The 10,721-nt window shown below is 53.0% G+C and overlaps 1 protein-coding gene across 14 annotated transcripts in view; it reads right to left on the reverse strand.

The window, feature by feature from the left end:
* CAMK2G (calcium/calmodulin-dependent protein kinase II gamma) overlaps nt 1–10,721 on the reverse strand; it is a 52,904-nt gene continuing 42,183 nt past the window's right edge. For 4 of the 14 annotated variants that reach the window (XM_010852335.1, XM_010852333.1, XM_010852331.1 and 1 more), the window contains 8 exons: nt 9,042–9,110; nt 7,868–7,912; nt 6,382–6,430; nt 5,069–5,182; nt 3,035–3,110; nt 2,585–2,679; nt 644–888; nt 1–153 (listed from right to left, as the gene is read on the reverse strand). In XM_010852335.1, coding sequence (XP_010850637.1) covers nt 656–888; nt 2,585–2,679; nt 3,035–3,110; nt 5,069–5,182; nt 6,382–6,430; nt 7,868–7,912; nt 9,042–9,110 — 681 coding nt within the window. In that variant the 3' untranslated portion in view covers nt 1–153; nt 644–655. Of the gene's footprint in view, nt 154–643; nt 889–2,576; nt 2,680–3,034; nt 3,111–5,068; nt 5,183–6,381; nt 6,431–7,867; nt 7,913–9,041; nt 9,111–10,721 lie in introns of all 14 variants that reach the window. The other 10 variants (XM_010852338.1, XM_010852336.1, XM_010852334.1 and 7 more) reach the window with 4 other exon arrangements.

Below are 10,721 nucleotides of genomic sequence, written 5' to 3' on the forward strand. Positions count from 1 at the left end.
GGGAGGGCTGCATGCAGGGGCGTGCATTGGCTGCTGCCGCTTTGTAATTTAATTGTTTTAAACCTCAAACGAACAGGACTGCCGCTGTCACTCAGGCCCTCCAGAGCCACTGGCTGCGAAGGTTTGACCTCCGGCTGGGATCTCCTCATGCCCCTGTCAAACAGGACAGACGTGGTAACAGGACAGAGGACAGTACGCACACAGGAGTTCCAGAGACTTAAACACAATTATACACGTGGTCAACTCTGCCTGAGAAGGTGGAGGATGAGGGGGGAAGCTAGTATTTAAACAGAACATCGCCTCCCATTTGCTGAGCACTTACTGACTGCTTTACCTACAAGGACCTTATTTAAATCTCACAACAAAGGAGGCAGGCACAGCTCCCTCCTTCCCTCTTTTTAACAGCTGAGGCAAATGAGGCTTAGGGAGGGGAAGTAACCTGTTCAAGGTCACCCAATGTAGTGTCATGGAGCCAGACCCAAGTCTGTCTGACTTGAGAGCATAACTTATTGCAACCACCACACTGCCGGCCTTCACTGCGCTCCTGGGACGGCCCGAATGTCCTCCCCCAAGGCCACCTCTCAGCCCCTTCCTCCTCCTCTGACCCCACGTGTCCCAGCCCCCCGCGCCCCACCAGGTGCACCTGTGGCTGAGCTCACTGCAGCGGTGCGGCAGGGGCCCCTGAGCAGTGATAGTGGACATTGAGCCACTTGCCATCCCGGCGATGCCAGACCCGGGTCTCCTCCGACTGGCTGGTGCGAGGCCGACCCTGCCCATCGATGTACTGGGTGAGGCGGATGTAGGCAATGCAAGCCGCGTCCTCTCCGATCACGTGGACGTGTGGGTTCAGGATGGTGGTGTGGATGGGCTTGCTGTTCTTGGACAGGACTGTAGTGGGCAGGGCGGGGTGAGGTAGGTAGGAGGGCGTCAGGCCTGGGGACGGGCATTTTCCTCCCAGCCTGCACTTCCCAAGTCTCACCCTCTCTCCAGTAACCATTCTGGGAGTCGCCAAGTTCCCCCATACACTCTCCAGAGGCTGGGAAACCCCATTAGATTAGTTACAATTATTTAAAAGGAAGAGAAAGGTGGGGAGCCGTGTTAGCAGCAGCTAGTATTTTAATCAGACAATGTACTGCGGGTTTTACATGCATGAGCCATATTCTTTGGTCGATATTATTTTCTTCGTTATAAGATAAGGAAATAGGCTCAAGGAGGTGAAGTAATTTGCCCACACAACATCTGAACTCAAGATTATCTTAACGAAAGCCTGTGACGATCTTTCTACCCCGACAGGTGGGTTTAGATTTCATAAGCGTTGTGTGTGCTCAGTCGTGTCTGACTCTTTTGCAACCCTATGGACTGTAGCAGGCCAGGCTCCTCTGTCCATGGGATTTCTCAGGTAAAAATACTGGAGTGGGTTACCATTTCCTTCTCCAAGGGATCTTCCCGACCCAGGGATCAAATCCTTGTCTCCTGTCTTGGCAGGTGGATTCTTTACCATTCTGAGTCATCTGGGAAGCCCTCATAAGGGTTGGCTTGTCCATAACTAGGGCTGTAGAGTAAAACCAGGAACTTAAAATATTCAAAATTGATTTTTGACTTTTATAAAGGTCCAAAGTTAAAAAAAAATAAAGTCAGCAAAGCACCAAGCTGAGGGTACTCCCAGAGCCCCCAGGATCCTCTGGGGGGAAACCAAAAGAAGATGTGTGGCCATTATCAGCAAACACCATGAACTGTGTTGCTTTTACTGAGATTCACATTTTAGTTCAATTCGAATGTTAGGGGCTACACAAGACCTTTCAGAGAATTTCTGTGAGCTCTGGAATTGTTTCTGGCTAATAGACTTACTTAGATAACCTAGGGTTTATAACTGTAGCTGAGACATGAAGAGAATGGTAGTTAGCAGAGAAATCAGTGAGAAAATAAAATTCAGGGCAGGATAGGGAAGGCCAAGGATAAAGTGGGAAAGATGAGGAAAAAAAATAAGGAGAGGGATGGTCTTAGTGGAAAGAAAGATGGGAGGAGGTGATGAATTAGCTTCTTATGCTCTGGGACTTCCAGGAACTGTCTGGAGCACAACACCCCAGCCACCCACCCCTAGCCAGGACTCCTGTCTCCCTCAGTGGCTGGAAGGAGGACCCTAGCCACAACTTCCGACCTCACAGTCGCCAACGGTGCCCTGTTACTTGCTTGCACATTCTTATCCTGGTTTTAATTTCCTCTATTGTGAAACCTGCAGACACAGAGCTTCATTATTACTCGTTGATATCATCTCAACCTAACCTCTCATGGTTTCCAAGTGCCTTGGAAAGAGGTAAGGCTTAAAGAAATACAGTGGCCTTGATTATTATACAGCGGCACTGCTGCAGAACAGAGGGGCACACGGGGCTCTGGGAGGAGGGCCTTTGGAGATGCCAGCTGAAGACCATCCTCAGCGCCCCGGAGGCAAGCACACAGACCAGAGTGCGGCAGGCAGGCCCAGTAAGGGAAAAGCGGGCGGCTGGGAAGAGGAGAAGGTGAGCGGGGACAGAGGCAAGGGGGTGAGGGGCAGGCAGGAGTATCTCGGCAGCACGAACCCACTCACGATTCTCAAAGTAAAACTTATGGAAATCCATCCCTTCCACGAGGTTACCCAGGGCCTCAGGCTCAAAGGAAGTGAGGCCTGGATCACAAATCTTCCTACAGGGGAGGAGAAAAAAAAAAAAGCAGCCCGTCAGTCTTTTATGAGAATTATTGTCTATCTTCCTCCAGCGGCAGCAGGTGAGCTGTAGGCTGGGCCTGACAAGATGGCTGAGATCTCAGGGCCCTGCCAGCTGAGCAGCTTGGCTCCACCTTTTCAACCCACCAGCCCGGGCACCACGGGTGGGCTCAATCACCAACGTCTACCTGGAAGGGCTCCCAGGGGCCTGGTGTTTAACTCAGATGCTGTGCCCAAGGCCCAGCCTTCTCTTTTCCCTGGATCCCAGCTGCTTTTTGAAAGGCGGGAAAGGCTTGAGAGATGACTTTGATCTCAAGGAAATGGGTCTCTACTCACGTGTAGGCCTCAAAGTCTCCATTGTTGATGGCCTCAATCAGTTGTTCTGTGATCTTAATGATCTCCTGTTTCCGCACTGTAGGGGGAAAAATCCAGCAATTTACCCATGTGAGACTGGGATTCTCCCAAGTGACGCAAAGCCCTCCCCAATCCATCAGAGAATCCCCTGTGATTTCTTTGACAAAGACATCCCTCTTCTCTCTTTAAGGCCCTTCTCTGGAAAAGCGAGCCCACCGTTCTCTCCCTTTGCCCTCTGTTGTCCACAGAGCTAATGACCCTTTTGTCCTAAAGCCCGCCTTATGATCCTCTGGCCTTTGCCTCCCTCTCCATCAATAACCAGGATGCAGAAAACACTCTTGTCTTTAAAGCCAAGGAGGCTGACACCCTGTGAATACTCTGCCCTCAGTCTTTGAATCCCATCCCCACAGGTTCAGGCTCTCAAAGAAGCATCTCCTGGATATGGCTGTTTCCACCACTCATTTCTCTCACCTGAAGGGGCTCAGTCAGGTCTCAATTACCAGCTCTCCCCCCATCCCCCCAGCCCTCACAGAGTGGTCCAAAACTTAGCTCTGGGCACCAGCCAGCCTGAAAGCAGACTCTAGCCAGGGTTGAGGAGGGCTCCAAAGAATGAATAGACCCCTGGGATGGATGCTTAATTCTCTTCGCCTTATTCGTCTCCTCCACAGGGCTTTTTGGGGTAAAGGGTCTTGGAACTATAAACACTTTTTAAATGGAGCCTCTTACCAGCTCCATTTACCCTTGGAAAAACTCTAAATCTCATACCAGCTCTCAAGCCAGGATGTGTCCCTCAGGAAAACCAAGGACAAGGCTCAGACTGACAGGCAGGCAGAGTTGGTGCCCTCAGAGTGCCCCCCACCCCAATTCCAAGCCAAGGGACTGCTGATGACACCCCGCTCTCATGAGCAGGAGACACGCTCCTTCTCACTTACAGGGAGCGCCACTATTAGCAGAGGGCGCTGCCAGGGCAAGGGAGGCCCAGCCTAACCCTGACCGGAGCCCCAGGCTGGCCCAGGCCATGAGAGAGAGGCTGCAAGACAAATGTGAGCATTAGAACAGCACAGCCAAGGGGCACAACTGGGAGAGGACAGTGGAGCCACAGGTACAGCCAGCACAGGGCCCCACGGGCATTAGCACCATCAGGAGGGCGGCTCGGGTGAATAAGCAGGAGGTTAGGGGAACCACAGAGCTTCATCCACTTTCTAAAGGCAAGCAGGTATGTGCACACGCAGACACCCACACACACACATACACCCTCTCCAACCCCACCAAGCCCATCTGCAAGACCTGACTGGGGCCCTACGGGTGAAGAGGCTCGTGTTTAGAAACTCTAGAAGTATCGATGGTAGGAGGGAAAGAAGCAGACGAAGGCATCCTCTACAAAAACACAACTGAAGATGTAAATACAAGCTACCACTAACCAGCTAAGCATCGTATCAAGATGTTCCACTATCCCATTTACATTTCTGAGGTGTCATTTTATTACCACTTTACAGATAAAGAAACTGTAGCTCCAGGAGGTTAAGCTACTTCACGCATTTTTGAAGGTAGTGGAGCTAGATTTAAACTCAGGTCAGTCTCACCCCAAGCTCTTAGTGTGATATTATGCTGACCCTCAAGAAGCACTGAGGGGAACACGTTTTCTTGACTATGAATTTCTCCACCACCTCACACCCACTACCATGGGCCTGACTTCTGACTCCACCTTTCTTCCTGCTCAGCACTGAGACAAGGCTCTCTGCATACCCCACTGGCTTTCTACTCCTTCCCTCCTGCCACATTCTTCCACCCGCTTTTCTTCATGTCTTTGGGCCCCGGTCTCAAGGACCTCTGTCTGGTCTTAACAGCACCTCCAATCAGCTCCCCCACCCAGCAGAGGCTGAGCTCCCGAAGCTGTAGTCACTAGATGACAGCTGGGCTGGGCTGACAGCTCTGGGCAGTGGGTGGGGGGATCCCTGAGGGGCTTCAGGACGAGCCAGGGAGACGGAAGCCAGAATGTGCCTCCCTCACACTTACTGGCTGAGGAGCAGAGAGAAGGCTGGGGCTGCATGCCTGCAGAGGGGGCTGTCCTGTCCCGGGAGCTCCGTCCTTCAGGCATCGAGCTGCCCTTCCCAGTGCGGAGCGGGGCAGCTAGCCATCCAGGGCAGGGCAGGGCAAGGCAGAGCAGCCAAAACAAACAAAACAAGGCAGGTGAGCGAGCAAGCCGGACAGGACCCGAGCCCGTGGCACTGAAGAACCGAGGCAAGGCGATGCCTCGGGTTGCTGTGGACCTGGGACCACGTCCACGCTGGCGGAGAGGCCTCCCAGCTGAAAGCCCCAGGAAGGGGCACAGACCTGGGTTTGCGGCTTCCAGAGGAGCCTTCCAACAGCCTGTACAAGGAGCCCTGCTCCCAGGGAAGATGTTCTAGGGACCAGGGCTACAGGGTCGAGAGCCCAGCAGTGAAGGAGCCGCTTACTCTGCCAGTATCACCAGAACTGAAATGACCTGATCTCAATCCCGGCAGCCCTGAAGGCACTGTTCTTTGCTGCCTTATATATTTCTGCTTTCTCTTCTTTTCTTGATTACCAAAGGTTTGCTTGCTCCCTTATTGCCTCGGGTGTGCTCGCTCAGCTGTGAGCTGCAACATTCCTCCGACTTTTCTGAGAACCTGGCCTAAGGTCTCTTACTGAAGGCAAAGGGAGCAATCCCAGGAGGCCAAACCAAAGAGCCAGACAGAGATTCACAGTGGTCTGGCCTGCCATGCCTTCCCATGTCCCCTGGCACTCTGGCCAGGCCCAAACTTAAGCTGGTGTTCTCACGGGACCACTGGGGCAGGGCCAAATGTGGCTCTGACTCCGTCACTCATGCCAAGGCTTTGTGACGAGAGTGACCCACCAACCCCAACGCGTCCAGGACTGTTCTAGTTTTAGAGCCCAAAGTTCTACATCCTGGGGAGTTACCTTAGTGCCCGGGAAACTGGGATCACTGGTGACCTTATTAATGGCTCATGACGTCTGCAGGCCACCTCTGCGGGGACTCAAGATGTCCCTGATCTGGGATATCACACTGTAGCAGCGACAGGAGCAACTCTCTGAGCCCTGGGCCTGGACAGGCTCAGGAAAAGCCCTCGTTTAACTATCCTAGACGTGGGGTCAAAGAAGAGAAGCCACCTGCCCAGCCCAGCAACACGAGACAGGGGCCTCATCCCTGGGCCCATGGAAAGTAGCTTTTAGGCCAAACCCTCTCCTAGGGTACAAGGAGCCACCAATCTCAGTTCTGGGGGGAGATGAGGCAGGTGTCCCCTCGGGACACTGCTGGGGCCCCTTCCCCACTATGGGCCAACACCTACCTTTGAGGTCCTCATCTTCTGTGGTGGTGTTGCAGCTCTCTGTGGAGCCCTGCGGGCCAAAAAGAACAAGTTTCTATAAACTCAGGCCCTTGGAAACCAGAGGAACCAAGCCGAACAAAAGCAGAGTACGTGTTCCTATGGGAGCTGCAAGGAGGAATCAGACCCTTGCCATGTGACTCTTATAAAACTCTGATTCCCAAACACCCTCCCGAGTCTTCCCTAACTCAGTAAAGGTACCACTTATCCAGTTGTTCAGGCTAAAATCTGGAGGTCTGATTTTATAAGATGCTGATGCCTTTCTTTCTTCCCCTCATGTCCCAATTATCCAATCTAAAACCAAATCGGTCAGTTCTACCTCCAAAATAAATCGCGTCTTACCTCCTCTCTTCCAATGCACAGCTGAGCCCAAGATACTAATATCTGGCACCTGAACTCATACCATAGCTGCCTGGCCTCCCTGTTTCCACACCTGCCTCTTCCCTAAAGTTCTTGCCCATAACACGGCCAGTTTTTCGATGTGTAAATTGGACTCCATTACTTCCCCGCTAAGAGCCTCTAACAGCTTTTTGTTGCTGCTGGTAAAAAATACAAACTCATATCAACCTGACCAAGCAGGTCCCGCCTGCCCCTCCAGCTTCACCGCCCTCCTGCCTCCCTCTCCTTGCTCACCATGCTCTGAGCTCTGATTTCCTCTGCGCCAGGCCCCGACCCCCGCATCCTCACTGTCTAGGGCACTCTGCCTCAGGGTCTACCCGGCTGCCACCTTCCAGTTGTTTAGTATTTTAGCTCAAATATCACCTCCTAAAGGAGGCCCTTCCTGACCACTTAATTAGAGGCCCTGTTCGTTCTCTATTTACTTTGTGACATTTTCTTTATAGCATTTATCGCTACTGGATTTTATCTTATTTGTACAGTTTTTGTTTATCATCTGCTTCCCTTACACCTGTGGAGAGAGATTTCCTCTTGTCACCTCTGTAAACCAGAGCTGTGGATGGTTCAATAAATATTTACTAATGGTAGTAAAAATAAGGAGACAAGGATATTGAGGACATCAAGGAGCGAGGCAATGGAGAATTAATGCTCTAGGATTTGTATGTTTTTGCCTCTGTTTTACTAGCTCATGTTTACTCTGATTTAAGCTTCACCAGTCTTGGAGGAAGATTCTATTATTATTGGCATCTCCAGTTTTCAGATAAGGAAACTGAGATGCAGAGTGGGAGGGTGACTTGTCCAGTGGCCCAGGGCCAGGATGCAAATGCAGACCTGTCTGCCTCTAGAGCCTGAGCTCAGAATCACTGAGGTATGATGTCCTTCCCCGGAACACTGTGCGACAGGCCATTTGCTGCCCCCAGCCTAGACCCTGCAAACACCATGGCCCCAGGCGCAGCCTCTAGGCTGCTGTCTCCAGGACCCTGAGACCCTGTGACCCAGCCCACCTGTTTCCTGCTGACCTGGAAAGCAGGAGGCCAGCTCAGGAGCCACTCACCTTGATCCCATCAGTAGCGTTGTGTACCACGGTGGTTTGTGGCTCCTGTGAGAGAAGATGAAAGTTACCCTCTTGACCTGGGAACGGACCTACGGCTCTCCCCTGAGGGACCCCAACCCTCGAATATTGACCCTATGATGACCACTGAGGCCTGCTCGCCAGTCATTCTTACAAGACAAAATATCCTGGTTCAACTGGGTCCCAGGCAGCTGGAAGGCCCAGATTTAGGGGACAGCACTGGCTGGTTAGGAGGAGAGGCCTGGTACTTAATGGAAGCAGGTACTGGGGAAGCTGAGGACAAGGGCCCCTGCTCTCAAATGCAGCCAGACCTGAGTGTCCTTTCTCCCATGGGACAAGTACTCTGGAGCAGCTGTGGGGCTGAGGGTACAGGCTGGGCCTGGCCAACAGTGCTCACCAGGGGGTGTGTGGGAGACAGGGATACTGGGAGAGTGGACTGAGGTCTCCCCGAAAGATTCACAGGTGGCCCTCAGCGAGTTGAGCCCAGACTGCTGCCTGTTCCACCCACCCCTACCTCTCCCCAAGTTCCTGTCCTCAGCAGGCAGCTCTGGGGGACAGGGTGCAGGGAGGAGGAGGTGGGGAGCAGCACCGGTTCCCCTCCCTCTCTCCCAGTCACCCCCCTGGCCATCTCCACTTAGCCAGCAGCAGAGGGGGCCCTGAGAGCACTTAGTGCCCTTGACTGCGCCAGGACAGAACTCAGACAGCATGGGGGCTTCCCAGACACCTCAGCACCATCCAGAGGTGGGGGACTCCAGGCCCCCTTCCTATTCATTGCTTTGTAAAGGAGGGGCTGAGGCAGATTTTACAAGGAGGCCTTCAAGAACTGAGGTACAGAGCCCAGGGAAGCTCCTACCCTCTCCCTTTAGAAGCAGCTCACCTTCCCGGCCCCCCAGCAGACCCATTTGGGGCTGGGAGGCTTAGCTGAGAGCCCTGATCACTCTTCCCCCCCAAGAGCACAGGGAGCAGGAGCAGTTATGCCATGCAGGAGGGAGCATGGCCAAGCGGGACCACGAGGGGGCAGTACACAGAGCCACCTGCTCTACAGGGATGAGAAGGGACGTGGCCAAGGAGGCCTGGCAGGGGGGCGAGAGAAGGAAGCGGGCAGAAGCGGGAGGCAGCCAGGGGCAGGGGCGGAGAAGCCGTAGTCAGGAGGTACCATGGCCGTCTGCAAGGGCGCGGGCTCTTGGGCTGGGCTTACGAGACTGTTTTTGTTGTTGCTCTGTGGCTGAGACAAGAAAACAGATGGTTTAGTTCCTCTAGAGTCACCAAAGTTGCTTGGATTTGACTCCCAGACCTCCCTTGTCCCCCAGCTTGGTCCGGAGGCGCTAGACCTGAGGTGGGCTAACACTCCCGTGACACTCTGGGGTGGGAGCAGTGGCTGGACAGATGATCAGAGATTATTTGGAGGGACCCAGAGACCTAGCCCTGGAGGCATCCTCAAGGTGGAAGGAGCCCAAAGACTCGTTTGAAAAGCATCTCTCCAGAAATCTTTGCTGATGTTAGGTGCCCTGTCATTGTACAATCATACTTCACGCAGAGAAATTCAGATTTTCTCACTTTATAGGGGGAAAGAAATGTAGTTTATGAGAAAGCAGAACAACATTCAGAAACTCTGGGTCCCTGTGGGCAGCCTCCTGCTGCCCTTTCCATCTGCCACCTGCATTTCCTTCCCCTTACAACACTAGATTGAAGCCTGATCTGAAGAGGAACAAGAAGAGAAAGAAAACCTGGTCGAGGAGACAGTATCCACAGAGGAAAGGGGTGGAATTTGACTCTGGATACAAAAGGCAACCACTGACCCGGGGGAGCAGACACAGGGCTGTGCTGTTGGCCTTTTTGTCTGACTGATCTTAGACGTGATCAGCTGGGAATAAGGGCAGAACTCCAAAGAGCAGCAGGTGGGTCCAGGTGGGAGCTGTGTCAGCAGTCCCAGTCCTCAGGAAACAGCAGGCTGCCTAGCAGGCCAACAGCAGCAGGCCACTAGGCTATCTCCTTGCCTTTCAGAATATCACGCTGAGTGGCACAGCAAGGGAGGCGGGAAGAGGACGGCGAGGAAGGAAGGAGGCCGATCTCCAGGGCAAGGAGCCGTATTGATGCTCCCTGCCTCTTAGAATCCCCTAACCAATAAATACACTGAGTCTCACTGGGAGTCCGTGTGGAACCAGGAGCCACTAAGGAGCAGCCTGATGCCTGTGAGCTCTTCAACATGCAGACACACAAATGTCCAGCGACCATCAATGTGCGGGGTGCCGAGGAGGGCACACTGGCAGCGAGGACATGCTTTTTCTCCCCCAGAACACATCCAGGAAGCTCTCTAGACTGCCCTACTTCTTCTTGCCCGGAAGCCTCTTTTGTGGCTCCTTGGACCACACCTGAAGCTGTAACTTGCTATCAGTGGTTGAGACGTTCCCAAATCTGGGGCTCGGCATGGAACCTCAAGCCAGGTACCAGGTGCTTTAAGACTCTGCTGAACTCTGCAGGCTGGAGAAGGGGGCCCCAGGAATAGACAGAATGTGGGCCTAATCTCACAAAAGCTCTGCTCTCTTCCATATCCCCCAAAAAGTGCAGAGCCCTCCTCACTCAGCTGCTGACATGGACCTATTCGGGGCTAACTGAACAAAGCCATTGTGTTTGCAAAGCTGAGACAAAGACCCTGGCCCGGGGTAAGGACTGTATCATGTCTGTAAAACCTGCCGTATCTGTGGAGGGCTGGGATGTCACCCAGGTAGCCCCACCTCTGGCTTTAATATCAAGTTGGCCAAAAAGTTCATTTGGGTTTTTCATGACACCTTATGGAAAAATCCAAATGAACTTTTTGGCCAAGCCAATAGAAGCA

The sequence above is a fragment of the Bison bison genome, unplaced genomic scaffold (assembly GCF_000754665.1).
Source record: "Bison bison bison isolate TAMUID 2011002044 unplaced genomic scaffold, Bison_UMD1.0 scf7180017864309, whole genome shotgun sequence".
NCBI lineage: Eukaryota > Metazoa > Chordata > Mammalia > Artiodactyla > Bovidae > Bison > Bison bison.